General features: G+C 37.4%; 4 protein-coding genes across 6 annotated transcripts; 2 read left to right on the top strand and 2 right to left on the bottom strand.

Annotated features, from left to right (window-relative positions):
• Window positions 1-250: 250 nt before the first annotated feature.
• On the top strand, window positions 251-3,950 carry LOC111003715. 2 transcript variants are annotated; one of them, XM_045629642.1, is made up of 8 exons: window positions 251-627; window positions 1,129-1,298; window positions 1,476-1,764; window positions 1,838-1,967; window positions 2,048-2,295; window positions 2,466-2,759; window positions 2,869-3,082; window positions 3,151-3,950. In XM_045629642.1, exons 1-8 carry the CDS (start codon window positions 379-381, stop codon window positions 3,276-3,278), a joined length of 1,722 nt encoding a protein of 573 aa, XP_045485598.1. In that variant the 5' UTR covers window positions 251-378; the 3' UTR covers window positions 3,279-3,950. The 2 variants fall into 2 exon arrangements, with proteins under 2 accessions (XP_045485598.1, XP_022130066.2); XM_022274374.2 differs by having other exon boundaries at window positions 2,045-2,295.
• An 857-nt stretch (window positions 3,951-4,807) lies between these two features.
• LOC111003687 (blastoderm-specific protein 25D) lies at window positions 4,808-11,242 on the bottom strand. 2 transcript variants are annotated; one of them, XM_022274337.2, is made up of 6 exons: window positions 9,767-11,240; window positions 9,141-9,419; window positions 8,283-8,509; window positions 7,518-7,806; window positions 7,027-7,155; window positions 4,808-6,176 (listed from the first exon to the last, which is right to left on the bottom strand). In XM_022274337.2, exons 1-6 carry the CDS (start codon window positions 11,066-11,068, stop codon window positions 5,982-5,984), a joined length of 2,421 nt encoding a protein of 806 aa, XP_022130029.2. In that variant the 5' UTR covers window positions 11,069-11,240; the 3' UTR covers window positions 4,808-5,981. The 2 variants fall into 2 exon arrangements, with proteins under 2 accessions (XP_022130029.2, XP_045485467.1); XM_045629511.1 differs by lacking the exon at window positions 4,808-6,176 and having other exon boundaries at window positions 7,064-7,155; window positions 7,486-7,806; window positions 9,767-11,242.
• A 1,747-nt stretch (window positions 11,243-12,989) lies between these two features.
• Window positions 12,990-15,383, top strand: LOC111003674 (chitinase-3-like protein 1). Its single transcript, XM_022274307.2, has one exon. It carries the CDS (start codon window positions 13,357-13,359, stop codon window positions 14,710-14,712), a length of 1,356 nt encoding a protein of 451 aa, XP_022129999.2. The 5' UTR covers window positions 12,990-13,356; the 3' UTR covers window positions 14,713-15,383.
• Window positions 15,384-15,735: 352 nt separating this feature from the next.
• LOC123689430 lies at window positions 15,736-18,017 on the bottom strand. Its single transcript, XM_045629419.1, has one exon. The coding sequence runs from the start codon at window positions 17,858-17,860 to the stop codon at window positions 17,348-17,350; it is 513 nt and encodes a 170-aa protein (XP_045485375.1). The 5' UTR covers window positions 17,861-18,017; the 3' UTR covers window positions 15,736-17,347.
• Between the last annotated feature and the right edge of the window lie 1,121 nt (window positions 18,018-19,138).

The raw sequence follows: 19,138 nt of genomic DNA, 5'->3' as shown, positions 1-19,138 counted from the left end.
TTATTGTATTAGCGGGGTTGATTATGGAGTAAAAATTATATGGACTTGTATTTCCAAATTGAGAACCTTCATTTAATTAAGAAATAAACAAATGAATAATATTAAGCAGTAATTTTACAGTATTAAATATAATATCCTCTATTAAATAGTAAAAAAAAAACAATCGTACGGGCAAATTAATACATTCATTTATTATCAATCCCCTATGGAACTGAAAACATACGACAAATTGCTGCCGCTTCTGCGCGATAATATCGACCCGCGAGGCATCAGTCACGGGGACAGCGTCGAAGTCGGTACACTACGCATCGCTAGTGTAAATCTAAACATCTTTGCAGTGTCGTTTGTGATAGAGTGGCGTAGTGTTAAAGTGGCAAAATGGTGATGTGTTTTTGGGTGTTTTTAAACTTGTGCGCGTTGTGGTGGGCGGGTGCGAGTGCGCGGTCGCTAGATCCAAGTGCGTGCGCGGCGCGCTTTGACGTGCAGCGCGATAAGATCATCCGGACGGAGGAATCGCGAGAGATGGGCGCGCGATACCTAGCTGAGCTAGACGTAGGAGCACGCCCAGAGTGCTTGCGCCTCTGCTGCGAGACTGACAGCTGCGATGTCTTCGTGTTTGAGGAAAAGGCAAATACACTGTCATAAATATTGACACTCTCAGGGCCTGTTTCACAATGTATGGATAAAGTGTCAAATAGCTGTGCAACACATACATTATTCGAAAGATAAAAGTTCCAAATAAGATACTTCGAATTTCATGACGTATAGCGCTATCTGACAGTCGTGAAACGCAAAAATACTATTTATCCTACCAAGCTTATTTGAAACTTATCCGGACATTGTGAAACAGACCCTTAATATAGTTACTGTACAAATGATAAACAAATATACTTATATAGGTATCAAGTTCTACCTACTGTAGACATGGGTTACTATCTAAGTGCGATACTTACTGTGCTCATATTAATGAATCTATGGGTTGATTTAACATAACAGGAAAATGCTTTTGACGAAAGTAAATAACCGATTGTTTTAGCTTTTGTTCTCCTGCCCACACTCTATCGGAACTTAATAGACTTGATGTATTACATTGGGGAACAAACTTGTAAAATTAATAAATATCTTCAGAGCCCTGGCAGTTGTTATCTATTCGCCTGTGGACCGCCCGAAGACTTTCGTTGCAAATTCACGGCTCATGGCAACTTCAGCAGCGGCGTACTGGCAATCAGTCGCCGCCTCGCAGAGTTACAGGACCAGGAGCGTCTAGCGCCATTAAGGCACCAACTTGCCGACTTAAGGTACTTCACTATACAATATGTATACTTACCGAACTTCATACTGAGCCTTAAGGAATTATAATTGAGAATGATGGTGAGTATTTTTTGCTTGAATGGGTTTGACGGTATTGATTTAAAAAAGACGTACGAACCGTAAGACAATTTTATTAATTCTTAAAATGTTTTGGATTTCCAAAGCCGCGGGCGTAGCACGTCTACGACTCCGACACCACCGCTGGCACCTCACCCACCGCCTCGTCCGACTCCATCGCATTCATCCCCACGAGTTGCTGCTACCTCCACGCACTGCAGCCGTTACCAGTTCGCGTGCGCTACTGGCGGCGAATGTGTGGCAGTATACAATGCCTGTGATGGTGTTCCTCAATGTGCAGATGGCAGCGATGAAGCACCTGAGCTCGCTTGCCCACAGGCACCAGGTCCACCAGTTCCTGCTACCACAGCCGCACCACCGCCCACACTCACGCAAGTAAGTCTGCATTGAGGCTTTCAACCAAATCTTCACTTCCACTTATTTTGTTTTATTTTCTATCACATATCAGGTGCGACTCGAATCCGAAGTAGACACTGGCGGTGATCTCAGCGTTGCGGAAGCGGCAGCGGTAGCAGATGCGGCTGAGCTCTGGCCTCATCGTCTGACGCAAGCACAGCCACAACATCACTATAACGACGGTAAGTTGCCGAAGTAGGTAATGACTAATTTGGTGTTGTTTTTGTTACATATAAAGAGATACTTTATTTCTGATTAGCAGCGGTACCTGCCCCGGTGACAGGGGATGCAGCAACAGGCCCACATATTTTTAGTCACACAGGTGGCTTGGTGCAACAATTAGGCGAGCCAGCGGCGCCAGGGCTCAGTTGGGCGCGTCACTCTTGGCCTCAACCACATCGAGCTGAACCTGAATGGCCCCCTCAACAGCCAGCCGCACCTCCTGGCTATTGGCCTGACACCGAACGCATTTGGTCACCGCATCGCCTTCCACCCGCTTCAGCACAGAGAGTATGATTTATTATTAATTAATAAAAATTGGTTCGTAAAATAGATCCGTTACATATATTACTATCGTGATCTTCAACACATGAATGCTAAAGCTTCCCTCCTTACATTTTAACTCTTTTTCTGTCATCCTAAGTCGTCGAATACCCTTAGTTATGTTTAGATAATCGTAGGTAATGGAGCAAAGGGACAGTGCAATGGACAACACAATGCCTGAGCTGCCATTAATATATGGAGGAGACCGTGGCGCAGTGCTACGAGATTCGCCCAAGAAAGGTTTTGAGCTGATGGCGGCCGCCGATCGTGTACCGTATACGCCACCGCCTTCGCTACCACCTAGAGCGATGGTTCCAAACGCTGTGATGCAGCCAAACGCACCACATCCCCAGCAGACCATACCAATAGAGCATTCGCCTACACCACTCGAAAACACCACCAAGAAAAAAGTTCTTAAAGACATACAACCAGTAAGCATTTTAGAAAGTAAACAAAATATTATAATGATAAGTTTATAACCGAAAATTTTTTGCTTAGCCTCAATTTTCGCTATTATAAAACAAAATCAATGATTATCAGGAGTTAGATAACACGATTGCGGCTGCGAATCAAAATGGGAAGCTAGCGGTACCAACCGAGCAAGAGCGTTCAAAACAGGTCAAACAACGGGCTCCAACTGAGCAGCATGGAGATATCGGAAGAGTTGATATGGGTCAGCACGAGCATTGGGCCAGTGATGAGCACGAAGGTCTCAGCGAACACCCGCCTGCTGCCCTGATGCTACTTGTTCTCGGTAAATGCTTGGCCACAGATTGATAATTAAAAGTTTTTATTCAGTGCTGACCAGTTGTGTATACACAGGCACTCTGCTAACCGCGGCGTTGGGCGCGTTGGCGGGCTGTCGGCTGCGTGCTGCATCACGCCGCCGTCGCCATCACAAGCGGTATGCGCTCGATGCAGATTACCTCGTCAACGGCATGTACCTTTAGCCGCAAAATACCATGCCTACATGAGCTTCTGGGCCCACATATCAGTTTAATATCTGGAAAGGGAAACCAAATATTCCACGTCTCTTTCGGAGAGAGCATGCACTCTTTGTCAGTTTTGTTAAGCGCATACGCAATTTAGGACATTACCTAGAACATAAAAAAATATGGAGTCGCATTTGCTTTTGAATATAGCTAGTTAGGTACAATGTTGTAATGTTAATACGCAAATATCGAAATGTTGAATTCAATGTAAATACAAAATAGCAATTAATTATTTACTATTAGTGATGTACGTATTGCACACTGTAGTGTTATTGAACTAAAAAACGGAGACAATGTCTGTTTTATACCTGTGTTGTAATTTGTTATAAGAATATGTAAATAATGTAAAAACATTTCTTAAACTAAGTAATCCTATATATGTGTAGATACTTTATAACATTTAAATAGGACGGAGGGTCGTAAGCCTCCCCACAGTCCGTGGTTACGGTGGACCTAACTTTTGAAATTAATTGGAAACGCGTACGAAGTGACCTGTTATAGATTAAAAATTTAATCCTATAATTTTTGTAATATCAATACTAAAGTAAATCATGTGTAATACGATTGCCTAAAACTATATTTTAACGGTGACATTATTATAAGAGACTATTAAATGATTATTTTGTTTCTCGCACTGTATTTAATTGAGCATAAATTATTTTCAAGTTACTGGCCAACTAACCTTAGACACATGGGGAAAATACAAGTAGCTTCTTATTTTTTTTTAAATGTGTGCGTATGTACTTATATACACGCGTTAGAAGTTATAAGTACTTCTTTGGTGTAAAAAGATAAAAATTTCTACAAAAAATTTATTCTACGTTTGTAGAAAAACGACACTAAAATATAAAAAAAAACGAAAATGTTGATTATAGCTAACATCAGGAACCGATTCGATCACTTAACATCAGGTTAGCGTCCTGTCCATTTGCTCCCTGTTCTATAAAAAAAAAATAACGTCATACCATCAGTTGCCCAAGTAGTGTGGCTGTGGAAGGTTTCGAAAGTGGTAAAGAAAAATGTGGTGTAGGTGAAACTTGTTTCACGCATATTTCAATCAATTTGTGTTAAAAAACTAGCTTAAATACCGTGGCTACCCCCCGGACAAAATTCAAGGGCTAAACATGGAAGAGAAAAACTAGGAAGAAACTTAAGTTTGGTCTTGAGACGCTGTGGATTAATACCAATAATACAACGCTGGCTTTTTTATAAAATTTCTATGTATATATACAGTCAAAATCTATTATTACGACATCGAAGGGACGACTGTTACGATAGTCCTAACAGCCGCTGACGTTTTCATTAAGAACCTAATACCTACAATAGAATTCAGCTTTGATTTTGTTTAATATTACCAGTATGTTCTTCTAAACGATGTTATCGTAAACGGATTGACTATATTTTTAAAGATTCCTAAACGTCTTACATGCAGTGCATTAATAACGATAGGACACGAAAAATATAGGTGACATTAAATAAAACGTGGATTATATACAATCAACATGTTTATTGGTAGAATTTTATAAATTTATCGATCACAAGAAAATCACTCGAACATTGGAATTTATTACTTAACGAAAGTATCGCCGAAAGTATAAAGACTAATTAAACGAAACAATGGATTTATTATTATGTCATATTGATTATAAGAGAGGACAAAATGCATAATTATCTATCCCAAGTCTATTCAGAGACAAGTTTAAGCCTTATCTGTCAAATAGTTACAGGATTTTGACAGACAAAGAATTTGCTTATGGCTTGTCTCTGAATCTTAGTCTAAGAGTCAGAGACACGTTAAGTGCAAAGTTATCTCTACTTGACAGATTGGAGTGTATGTCACACTTAATGTCTTTGAATCTTAGATCTAAAATAGAGGAATTCTTAAAAGTAAATTAATTTGACAATTACATAAGAAAAATATGTCGCACTGGTAATTCTGTCATTCTTAACGTAAATGCTTAACGGGGTTATATATTGAGTCGTGAAGAATTTAAAAACATTTCTACATGACTCCATTTCTGCCTAATCCTAAGTTGCCTATCATCAAAAACGAGATAATTTCTAAATCAAATGTCTTTAATATATGATCACATATTTCATTAAACTAAGTGCTAATGTATTGTAATCACTAAAAATAGGATAACGAAAAGCTCGATTATCGTAGTTCTAAAAACGAACCAAGGAATTAATTACGGACATTATTATCTCACTCCCCCGGCGCCAGCGGCGACTTACATAATTTATATACAAAAAAATATTATTTAAAAGGCACTTGTCATTTATTTACATGTCATAGGAATAACCATTAATATATAACATAATCATCATAGGTTTAAGAATGTCCGGCGATATAGATTTCAATAATAAAAACAATTCTCTAATATTCAGTCTTTGAGTGATCTGAGCGAAACACTGCATTAGTTAACCATTGAATGTTTGTAAATATATACATACGATTATGTAAAAAAAATTGCATATAATACATCACAATACACATAGCCCACCGATTACTTTTAGTATTCTTCCGATTCCTTATGGAAAAAACTTAAGTAAACAAAAAATATTACGTGACAAACGAGGGACACGTCAGGCACGCGTCGTAAGTGACACGGGTGGGTGCCAAGTCTCGCAGGAACTATTGCATGAGGCCAGCCTAGAGGGTCAGGGCAAGCGGGGCAGGGGAGGAAGGGGGGGCAGATGGGGCAGATGCGCCAAGCGGCAGTTTTCGATGTACAGGTCTTTGACAAGCAGGTCGGCGGCGGCGAGGCGCGCGTGGAGCCTCTGCGCTGCCCGTTCTGCCCGTGCTGCTCGCGCCCGTAAAGCCGCTCCTGCCGTTGCTCCACCGCATCCACACGCCTATCACAAACAAACACATAAACTGTATATATTTTCTTATAACATTTATTTATTAATTTCACACATTTGATACAGACAGTCCTATGGCAATCTTATATTAGCTTACAAACATTACAAAGAATATAAAACTCAGTTAAGTTAATAAATATACACATAAGGAACAGGAGTTCGGCTAAGATCAAAAATGAGACAGCGCTAATTCTGGCTCCCGTACGTCAAATATGAACTGGATTTTGACATAGGGGAGACATAGACAACTAAGTTTATTTGCTGGATCACACCCTTATGAAACTAAACCTTTTTTTGGTTTAGCAATGAAAGAACCAAATTATATTGAAATACATAAAATTTCACAAAAAACAAGTGATTAGAGATTAGAGGAGGCAGCAAGTGGAAGCAATTTAAATATTAGGTTGGGGAAAAAATCTTTTCGCATTATATATAATATAATATATATATATATATAAATGAACTTGTAATGAAATCTCTTTTGCTATACTAATTGGATCTGGCTGGTTTTGGTATCATTGAAAGTTTAGATTTTGAAGAAGATGATTCCAAATTCAATTAAAGAAAAAAGAAGGGATAGTATAGGTTTTATGAATAAATATTTTTAGTAATAACCGAGGGCGAATTAGACAAATAGTCAAAGGCAATAGCGATAAAAGACTGGTAATGTGAGCCATCTAGAAATATGGTGGTATCACTTATAAACAGATGAGCCTCCCGCCCGTATGCCCCCTCTTCTTTAATAAGGGATATTTTTGGGGCAAGTTTCATACCAACATGCAAGTAATAAGCATCTATAAAAAAGATTCAAAAGAACCCCCTTTGAAGCCAAAGTACATACCGGCTGGTACCGCTGCACGTCAAGGTCAGTGCAGGGTCTGGGGCGTGGTCTCTGCAGCTGCTGTTGGAGCTGATCAGCACACTGCTGCAACTCCTCTATGCGCTGGGATTTCTGCGATAGATCTTCTGCCTGTGCAAATAGCATGGGAAATATTTAGTAATTTAGAAAAACATCAACCGTCAAAACTATTTACCTTTGACAATACATACCTCCAGAAACACACCCATATCTCAAAAACTACTGAACCGATAATGATAAAACGTGAATACCTGATTATTGTATCTTAACTGTAACTATTAATTTATAGGAAGATGTATATACAGTTACAAAATGTAGCAAATAGTTATTAGATCATGATATTTAATTGTTTTGCAATTTGCATTGCCAACTATATCACATACACAGAACAAACTGATAACCTCCTTTTTGTAATCGGTTAAAAAACTTGAAAGCACCCACACGCATGTCAGCTAAGGCGGTCTGAAGGGTACCTGTCGCGCAAGGCGAGCATCGGTCTCCTCCCGCAGCTGTTGCATCTCGGCCTCCAGCTGTGCGTACTGGTCTTCCAGTACTGTCTCTGGCACGGCCGGCAGAGCCGGTGGCGCTACGCGCGACGAAGACGCGAACTGGCGCTCATAGGCCGCCACCTTATCCGCCAACTCCGCCAGCAGTTCATCAGCAGCGCGCTGTTCGTCCCGTTCGCGCTGCAGCCTCGCTGCCCAATATTCTTCGCAGCGCTCGTACTCACCGCGCATCGCATCCAAGCTACCTTCCAGCTCCCTACAAAATTATCAATATCCCCTTTTTTGTATGGCATACATGATTTACTTAAATGCATGAATTTCATACAATTTCCAGCTTTTGGAACTTTGGATATTTGGAAGGTTTCCATTAACTTCCAAGTATTGTAACCAAACTATGCTAAGCATTTTTATACAAAAAAATCGTATTTTTTTTATAGAACAGGGGGCAAACGGGCAGGAGGCTCTCCTGAAGTTAAGTGATACCTCCTCCCATGAGGGCTCGCGAGTGCGTTGCCGGCCTTTTAAGAATTTGTACGCTCTTTTCTTAAGGGACCCTAAGTCGAATTGGTATCATATTATGTTTGTTTTTCCATTATGTGGGTCATCAGCCTTCGAATCTTTCCAAATTTAAACCTAGGCAAAGAATGTAGAACAAGATATAACTCTAGATTACATGTCTTTTTATTTTGAGTCATCTAAATGTTATATGTCATCTATTTAACTGGCACTAACGTGATTATACTCTTGAGATTCGATATTTCAGCCTCATGTGATGCCCTCAGTTGGGCCAGTTCATCATCTGGGGCACTTGGGACCGCGCATAGTGCTCCCACTCTCTCCCACTGCCCACAACAATGCTCACAGCTTGCATTTTCTGTAGACAACATCTTGAGTTCACCTAGAAGCTCCTGAGATGGCCTACGCATTTCTATATGTCCATCCTCAACTGAGCATTCACGCTGAAAATATATAAAAAAAACTATGTTAATAGTAGGACCACTAAACTCTTTGTTTGACATGACACAATAATTGTGGAATTTGATTCAATTTCAAAAAATTCTTTATTCAATGTTCAATAACAATTAAAAGTGCTACATGTCCGGTGTACATTATTTCCTGGAATGTAACAAACTTATAACTAAATACCTTCTTTTTAAAAGCCGTATTGATTTTTTTAAAAACTTATAAGAAAAAACAGATAAAAACTAAAGTTTTAATATTTCGAAGTTTAGCATTAATAATGAGGTAAACAAGGAACTATGCAATCTTTAGATGAGATTTGCAATTTTTGACATATGACCAAGTGGAATTTGATTAATTTATTTTAAAAGATAAAAAATGTATAAGAATATTAAAGTCTAATGTAAAAAGGTCTCAGAGGCATTTTTTGTTCACTATAACACAAAGATATTATCTTATTGTAACATTACTATGAGGCACTTAGACGAAGAACTAAGTCCTGTTTTTAAATAAAGCAGTCTCTAGAGAAGAACTCCGCTCCATGCTCCATTTAAAAATAATGGTTAAGAAAAGAAGATTTGCTCTAGAAGTAGTTTAGTCGTATTCTAGTTTTAAAAACGCAATAGGTACCTGAAGCGTATTGAGGGTTAAAGGACTGGTAGGAGCTGATGATGGGCGGGGGGCACGGGCAGCAGCCTCAAGCGCGGCAGCCAACTCGTCGACACGGTCTCTAAGGCGAGCGTTGTCGGCACGCAGTTCAGCAAGACGTTCAGCACACTGCTCGGCGGCAGCGTGTTCTCTCTCTGCGCGTTCCGCTTCGCGTTGGGCGGCAACTCGGGCTTCTTCCAATGCTCGGGCTCCTTCACGCTCGATTTCATTATGACGATTTTCACACTCACTGATTCGTTCCTGAAATATATGGGCATACATTGAAATGGTTAAGCTATTTAACTAGATAGACCATAGAAATGTATACTTTATTCAATAACATTTACATATGTTTTTTTTAAATTATAAAGGCTTTACATAGTTTTAATCTTTAACTTTTACTAAAAATAGGATAATTATATTTTTAGTTTAAAAATCAGTCAATAATAATAATAAATCTGAATGATGAAGAATTGTATTGCATTCTTATACTTCACACAAAAAAATGTCTCTGTCTGTTTATATGGCTTGATCGATTTCAGGTTCAAAGGTAACAGAAGCAGTGATAAGCTCCTAACTTGCTACTATAAAATAAAGAAGTCACTAACCTCCAGATCTTGGCAACGTTGTGTGCGGGTTGCTAGATCTATCCGCAGCTGTGCCTCGAGATCAACGCGGCGCGCGATATCTGCAGCCAGACGACTGGACTCGCGTGATGCCCGTTCGCGCTCTGCTGCAGCTTCTTCAGCAGCCAATCGCGACATTTCAGCGTGTTTCAATTCCATTGCCTTCATTCTATTTTTTAGCTCTGCTTCTATCTGCGCATGGTTCTCATCAACATCTTGTGCTAACATCCTTGCTCGCCGATTAGCTTCCGAAAGGTCAGATCTCAGTTTGTTGCGTTCAGCAACAACCATTTCAAATTTACTACGAATTCTTTCTATTTGAAGTCTGCTCAATGTATTGGAAGCTAATAACAATAAAGATCGTGGTTCTGAAATCTCTGATGGGAATCCCAAAGCTTGTATTTCTTCATCAAGTGATTGTTCAAGATCTCTGGGTTCAATAGCAGCTATTGTGAAGCCTAATTCTTGAAGCAGTCTTCTAGGCTTCTGAACTCCTGCTCTCTCCCAGGCCTCTACAATTACATCACTAGGGACAGTATCATTATCTATACATGTGCTTACATCAGAAATACTTTCATTAAGGCTACTATCAATTGTTGTCTGGAGAGATACATTAAGTCTATCAAAAAATTCACCTAAACTCATTTCATCAGTTTTTGATGAATCAAATACTTGTTGAATAAGCTTTCTATTCACACCATGCATTTCCAAGCTTTGGCAAAGCTTTAGAGCTCGATCTGTGTCGACGCGCTGCTCATGGTCCAGCTTTGGAGCGTCTTCATCATCGAGACGTAAGTCAATGCGACTTTCCATAGCTGAAGAGCTTCGTTTACACTTCATACGTTGTTTAGAACGTTCGACATCTAAACGCGACTCGGAAGCCACACGATGTCGCGGAGACACGTTTGAATCTATCCGTTGTGGTCGCGATCGACGACCATATTTTTTCAATCCAAAGGTGAATTTCGGAGCAACTTCTCGGCCTGAAGAATCGTCGTCACTTTGCGGTGGTGTAGATACTGCTGGTCGGGTGCTGGGTGCCGGTGAAGGACCCTCGCCGCCAAGTACAGAGAGTAGCCCGTTGCGAAAGTGAGTGAAGGTGACACGGTCATGCCGCCCGTCGAATAGCGTGTCAACTAGTGTAGCTCCTCGATCCTCAAGCTGTAACGCGTCACATAACTCAAGAACAGCAGATCTATCTAAGGCTTCTTCGTTATTTATGTCGAAGGTTTTGAACACACTGTACAGCTGTTTTTCATAGTGATTCATGGAGACACCATCCATAACGAACAATATATTATAGTAAAAATAACATCTAACTTTTGTTAAAGTATTTATAGGATATATGGGAACATAATATGTAGTGTTATTTATGTTCTGTTTTAATTAAAATCTTATATTAATATTTAGAAATTTTTCACAACCTCAACAATTCAATTTGTTACTTAGTTGGTAATTACTTGACAATTGACGACTGACATTGGCAATTGACATTAAACAGTTTAATGATGTTTTAGGTTTCCAGGTAAGAACAAAAATTAAAGCAATCCAATCCTTTTGAATAGCATCAAATTGTAGATTAAGCTTGTTAAATGTATACGTACCCCTCCAAGTAACAACCATAATTTTTAACATAAAAAAATAATATTTCGCTACAGAAATAGCGAGAAAACGTGGTTAAGGAAACACACTAAGTATATTTTCAAATTGCCCCCATAACGATCGAATCGCGTGTACCTGTATTGCGTGGGCGGTGGGCCCCATGTTGAGAAACACTGTTTGTAGACTAGTGTGTTAGTCTGTGCACTATATAATGATAAAGTATCAATTTCAAAACTAAAATTTATAACAGAAAAGTATTACATTGTTTATGACGCTTTTGTATTTTTTAATTAATTTAAAATATTTGGTTTGTTGAAATTCCATTCAGGTCGATTACAAGAAAAAAATAAACAATGATTTTCATCGGTAAATTTATGAAATTGCACTCAATAAGAATATAACATATATGTTATACACATATATATGTTACCTTTGATGTAAATTTATGTCATTTCATACTGATTTCCAAAAAAAAAAAATATTGCTACTAAATATTGATTTTTAGATTATAGAAGGTATGATTGTGTTGTAGTAATCTAATCTTTTTTTATCGATAATATTTTAAGTACAAAAATAACATCATATTGCTAAGATCACTTAATAAAGTATTCGGCTTAGCAAACAATACTCGATTTCCCCAAAATGTAGCTATGTTTTATGTAAAAAACTATACTAGTTCAAGAGACTACCAACCTACTTAAATCAAAACATTATTTTATTCAATTTAACGCATTAGAATTGTGTTGAAATATTAATATTCTATTCATATTCGTTGAGTCTTATTGAAATATATTAATAAGATAAACATTATATATCACCACATCATAATATACTTATAAACTAACATATTTATTGTAGAGTGATATAGAGTAACTAAAATATAATATTAAAAGGAGTCTCTTTAGGCAAGGTTCCGTAGATACTGGCAGCGTTCCCCCTTTGAATAGTTAGACTAATTCTTTGTCCGAAGACTAACTTTTTTGATATTTCCCTAAAAAGCCTTATAGCGCTATTACCCCACGCACCAAGGGACTCGACACCGAATGGGACAAAATCATATTCGGAGCCTAGACCCCTGTATTTGCAGGCTTAAGCTTTTTCAGCCGCATCACAAGACACTCCAGCTCTGTTAATGGTTCCATGAAGATGGGAAGGGGCCTGTATGTCTGAACGGGTAGCATCCCATACCAGCACCTGACCCATCTTCGATGGATCAACCTCATACCGTCCGGTCTCTTGCCATCGTCTCTTGCAATTCCAGTCGGCTCGAGTAGACTTGGCACGTTGACGATGGCAAGGGTCCGGCTAATGATATCGTTGAGTGCAGCATGTCTCGAAAGCGGCCAGCACTTTTTTGGCATGACAGTCCGTGATGTCCTAATTTGTCGACATCACTGCCACAGAGACATTTATGAGCAGCGCAGACTGGAACCCCAAGCCACAGACAGGTTGCGATTTGGAGCGTGTCAGGTTCAAGAAAAGTTCCTGTATTTCACGAAGGGTAAATGAAAAAAAAAATCAATTTGCTTATTGAAATTGAATGCTATAGGCAATAATCTGTGGCCTAACTTCTATGGCAAATGGCAATCTGTATTATTGGGATACTGTGACTTGTGAGTCCCAACTCCCACTCCCGCAAACTATATGAATATAATATTGATAAACATTATTAACGAAATTATCCTAGATAAAGAAATAAGTAACTTAAAATACTGACTTAATTGCAAGACTTGAGAGATTCAGACAAACGTGTTCACGTGTCCTTGCGAATTAGAATTAGGAACATAATTATCTTTTCAGTTTCCAGTGTTTTGTATGCTGTCGATATTGCAATTGAGTATTAGTTTATCAAGCATAATGAAGTCAGATGACGCAATTAACTTTATGTTGATGTCTTTGTGCATCTAAAATATATTCAATGTAATGTGTGTGTTGTTTTTAATATTCTTAAGCTAACATCGCATTAAGCTATGAAAGAAACGTGGAAAAAAATCTTGGACTACAAGAATGATGGGAATTTAATAGTACTAAGTACGTATAAAGAATTGGAGAAAGAAGATAACAAAAATAGTAAATGTTTTAGGTATTATAGATGTGTGAGTATAATACTATGGTTAATAATTTTATCACTAATAACTGTAGTTGTTCTAAAGAGACAAGACCCACTTATTGATATTGTGTATGTTGATAATGAAAAAAATGATATAAGTCATGATAAAGTGGTATCATGCTACTATAATACTCCTGCTAATGATGATGCCTCTCAGTTGCTACCCTCCAACATCAACCCTCACCTGTGTACTCACATCAATGTTGCCTTTGCACAGGTCAAAAATAAACAAATTTTTTTAACTGATTTGCAAATTAAAACTATAGCAGATGTCCTACAAATAAAAAACAAAAATCCAAATTTAAAAGTTTTGCTGTCTGTTGGGGGAGCTGGAAATAATGAAGGATTTTCAGATGTAGTAGTAAATCACATAGCTAGAAAAGAGTTTATAAAGTCTATAAAATACACATTAAGAAATTATACTTTAGATGGTATAGATTTAGACTGGGAATTTCCTGCCCTTCATCAATATAGCAGAGATGCAGGCAAGAGAGAAAGGCAACACTTCTCACAGTTGCTGCGAGAAATAAGGATGGAGTATATTAGAGAAAAAAGGAATTACTTGCTCACAGTTGCTTTAGCTGCGCCTCAGATAATTGTTGATGTGGCATATGATGTCGATCAAATCAACTTGTATGTGGATTATGCAAACATAATGACCTATGACTTTCATTATTATACACAGTATACGCCATTCACAGGACTGAATTCACCATTATATGCTAGAAATTCTGAGTATTTCTACATGGGGACTCTTAATATTAACTATACAATACAAATGTATCTTAGTAAAGGTTTAAATCAAAGTAAGATTGTTGTGGGTATACCAACTTATGGCCACAGCTTTAGCTTAGTAAATGAAGATAATGCTGACATTGGGAGCCCAGCATCAGGATATGGTCATGTTGGTGGTTCAGGATTTGTAAGTTATCCTGAAGTTTGTGATTTTTTAAAAGTCAATAGCAATGTCAGTATAGTAGAAGAGAAAAATGCAAAAGTTTCATATTTACATAAACAATCAGAATGGATTTCTTTTGACAGCCCTCAAAGTGTTACAAGTAAAGCTGAATACATAAAACAGCTCAAGCTGAGAGGAGCCATGATCTATTCACTGAACTCCGATGACTATAAAGGACTCTGTGGGAAAATACTTTTCAGCAATGTAACTGATAACTTTCCCTTGTCTGCGTCAATTAGAAATATTATCCTAACATGAATTTGTGATTGCATGATAATAATATGTATATGGTTCAATAAGTAAATTTTGTATAGACCTCTACAGTAATTAGGTATATAAAAAAAAATTACCTTCTTCCGAGACACATAAGTAATTTTGTACATTGTACAGGATTTCATAATTCACAATATTAGTTCCACAAAATAAATAGTAATGAAAAATAGTGCGAGCCGCGGCAGAGGCGCGGGCGTCGGCCCACGCGCAGCGCGACTGCCCAAGGTGAATGCAGTGGCCGCGGCTCAGCGGCCTAGAACAGCACGCATTGCAAACAGGTCATCTTGCTAGTGAAAAAGCCAAAGAAAACTAGTAACTCGTTAGGTTGCAGTGGGGATTTCCACTTGAGTGCCCGCAGTCGCCGTATAAACCACCCGTTCCACGTACGGTTTATGCAGAGATTCTGTAAAAAACACCAGATTTTTCCAACTTATAATCTTCCACTTCACTGACCTCATCAGTTAAACATAAAAATGAAAATGTATTGAAAGCTTGTAATTATAGAATTGCTGTATTCAAAATTTCTTAATGATAGTTTTTTTCTATCTTTTACCTATCTTGAGATTGTATAGCGTATATGAGTCTTATAATATATGAGAGTATGGTGTAATAATGGTACCTGAAATGTTAATATTAAAGTTGATGTGCAATTTAAAGAGTTTAATTTTCTATTTACTTGCACATAGCAATGATTGGGTTGACGTTATTTCCTAACATAAAACGGGTACTTGGTACTTTTTGATAACGTCAATGATGTAGGTGTAATATATGTGGGAGGAAAGAACATAAAATCACCCAAATGGTCAGTTTGATTGTGCACATAAGTTCTTTTATGGCTTAAGTAATAAATCAATAGTAGTATATATAAGTATAACATGACTAACATGAAATTAAATTACAAATTTTACAAACAATGCAGGCATTGGGAATCTGACCATCACCTTTTAAAAATGTCAATAAAGAACATCAATTAAACTGAGGTTTTAGGACAACAAAATAATAAAAACATTTTATAAAAATAGGAAGCTCTTTAATATGGCACTACCTTACAGTACCTACATATATATTTAAAGATATGCAAGGATATAACTAGCTCTCTTGGGCACTCCACTGCACCACTGCTTCAGCACCCTTGGGAACAATTCCCTAATTTGACGCAATTAACGCTAATACAGCAAAGCAAAAATTATTAATAAAGATATAACATAATCCTGATTATAACAATACAAATTTAGGCCTTTAACATTATAAGATGAAAATGCTGTTTCTTACAAATTGAAATTATATTCCACATAATTTGTCATTCAAATGTACTCAAAGTTCTATAATAAACCACCTTACATAGAAAACAGCTTAACTTTTTCCTATTTAAAAACTATGTACTTTAAAAGTTTTGTGCTGGTTCATTTAAATGAATTTAAAAAAATACTTTTTGTGAATTATTCATAATTAAATAATGGCACATGAGCAATACAATAGCATTAAGACACAATTCATTTTATCATGCCAATTCTTCATACATAATGTAATGCTTGTTTAAAATTTTTTTTTATAAATAATCAATACAATTCAAGATCTAGTAAATATCACAAACTGAAATTCTATCAACTTATTAAAAATTAACTTATTTCTATATTAAAATTTAAATAAATTTTATATAAACCAATTAATTATAAAAACATAAGAGAGCAATAATTGAGTATTTTTTAGCTAAATGCAGTTATAGCATAAATACTTAAATTCAGATGTTTTAGTTCAAGACCTAAGCCCTAGAACAAGTTAAACTTATTAATAAAGTAGCTTACAAAAATATTAAAAAAGCTATTAAAAATATTGTGGAATGCTTTGTTTAAATGTAACACCAGATTAGAGCATATGACCAGCAATCGAGTGTGACACAAACTTACTGACTCATACATAACCTAGCCTATATTACACCTAATATTGTAGATTTCACACAAAATGTAAACGCCTTGTATCACAAACTATAGGTATATATACTCTATGTCTCTATAAGGATATATAATAATGTATATTAGTAGAGTATTCTAAACATTAGGATATGGCAAATTAACAACAACTTATTGTCTAGTGGAATTCATTATTTTAAGTAAGGAGCTCAATGACCACTGAGCCTGATACTTTATCACTGATAATGATCAGTATACTGATTTTGTACAAAACAATAATATAGCAATTATATTGCAAGTTAACCAGTAGGTAATTTTTCTTTACAATGGAAAATGGAGTACAAATTATAACTATCATTATAATCTGTAGTCTGTAATCATTTTAAATTAAGGGAATTGGTTATTAACCTGATTTTATATACTACTTTCTTTAAAGCATATTATAAACAGTATATAGTAACCATTAACATCAGAACATATGCATATAATCTAGAGCAGGACGGTAATCTCAAGTGACAGCTTCACATTAACAAGCATTCCTATGTATTGATATGTGAGTATCTACTGTTTTACCTTGTGGTAGCTCAATAATAATACTTTGTGAAATTCTACTGATAGAAGCTTGATTGAAACAATTTCTAATTTGTGACTTTATCCCAAATTGCTTGACATATTGGCCAAGAAAGCCTTATTTTGTTAATGCCAAGATGCTACGTCTGAAGCCAGTGAAACATAAGGCTGTGTACAGTAGGATAGTCTAACTCAGTGTTGGAACTGAGAAACTCTTTTAAGTCAAGTGAGAGGTTGGCTGGAGGCGTGTGATCGAGCACGGAATGCGCAGAGTTATCATCTGAAGCGCAATCAGAGGAAGCTGGCTCTCGCCATGCTTCACCATAGTGTAACTCACGTAGGTCGCACAGTGTTGGCGACTCATCACAATCGCTCACCTCTTCGTCCACAGAAAGAGTTCGTGACTTGCTCCTTGCAGATTCATTTTCATTACTATCTCGACTGTTTTCGTTTTGACGGCGGGCATTTTTCAAGGCGCGATACCGTCTCGACCTCTCCCTCTGCAAACGTCTTTTTCTTTCATCGGCCCGTTCCAACTCTTCAGGTGTCTTCTTTGTTGCATTCTTACCGAAGAAATACCTCATAAATGACTCGTCGCAGTTTCGTTTAGATAAATAACTCGCCATCAGCTTGTAGTAATATTGATTGTCCATCGTTTAACGAAATAACATAAGACTACTTACTAAAGAAAAAAAACGCCAGAGAATTGTATAGAATTGTAAATTTCTGGAAATTGCGAAATAAAAATAATGAGAATTGAGAACGCGAGTGGTGACATTTGCTGACGTGACGTCACCGACAAGCGACATTAAAATTTGGACATTTTCCTTTTGTCAAATGCCCCTGTATCTGTGGCGGAATAGACAAGATGCCTTAACAGTAGACCGTAGGGTATGTAGAAAGTAAAAAAATCAATAATGTATGAAACATTTTAGGTACTGCTTAGTAAGAGCCATAGGGTATATTTTCTATGCTAGTCCAACGCAAAACACCTATCCAAGATAATCATAAATGAATATCACGACCAGTGTTTTAACTTTCAGATGAAAAGTGTGTTTTCCTCATGCCGAAGATGCGCAATGCGCCAGATGGCGTAGAGAGCGCTAGTTAAGGGGCCACATTACTCCCTAATAAAAATACCTGTTAGTTATTGAAATGCTTAATCAAATGTGTTTTACTTCCAGAAATTTTCATAGAGGCAGCCGGGAAGTTTGTGGTGTAGTCATGTGTGAATTTGTTATAAGAACTGAGAACAGAGGTTTTTACTCGATTCCTTACCATTTCATATCACTTTGATACGTACGAGTATAAGTGGGTCGAATTGGAAGTTCCGCGGAAAAGGGCTCTCCGTATATTTGAAAACAATAATTTTTTTAATATATGAAATTAAAGTACATCTTAGGGCGCCTAAGTTCCTGACCAGTTTCCACCCCTTTATTACTATTCCACCTTTCACCGTTTCCGCGGGACGTTTAATTTTGGAAAATGGAAACCAGAGGTATGATCAAAATTTTGCTGATTTGATATGCAAATTCATACATGGATACAAATGAAGCTTCAGCGAGATTGCGCGAGAAACACTTTTTTATGTACATCTATATCATCTTTTTAACAATTATGATTTTTACCACTACCTCTTACAACACTCCATCTCTTACCGTTGGCTAAGCCACTGCCGTATTCAAGAAGGCAGATAGAAAGTACTAGATTTCATAATATTTTACCCATAGCACCGGTTACTTAACGCCAACAGACAAATAATTATGTTTATGTTTTGGCCGAAATTTCAAATACCGCTGGTCAGGTAGCCGATCAAAGCTTATTCGAGCACCTCCTTTCTATACAGATGTAAATAGAAACGGTACAGTACCGTTTGGGTAGGTCACGAACGTTTCGTAGTATGAAAGTTGCGAGACGAAGACCAGGAGACT

Source organism: Pieris rapae, chromosome 9, assembly GCF_905147795.1.
Source record: "Pieris rapae chromosome 9, ilPieRapa1.1, whole genome shotgun sequence".
NCBI lineage: Eukaryota > Metazoa > Arthropoda > Insecta > Lepidoptera > Pieridae > Pieris > Pieris rapae.
The sequence above is the reverse complement of the archived record's forward strand: the minus strand, read 5'-3'. Positions and strand labels throughout refer to the sequence as shown.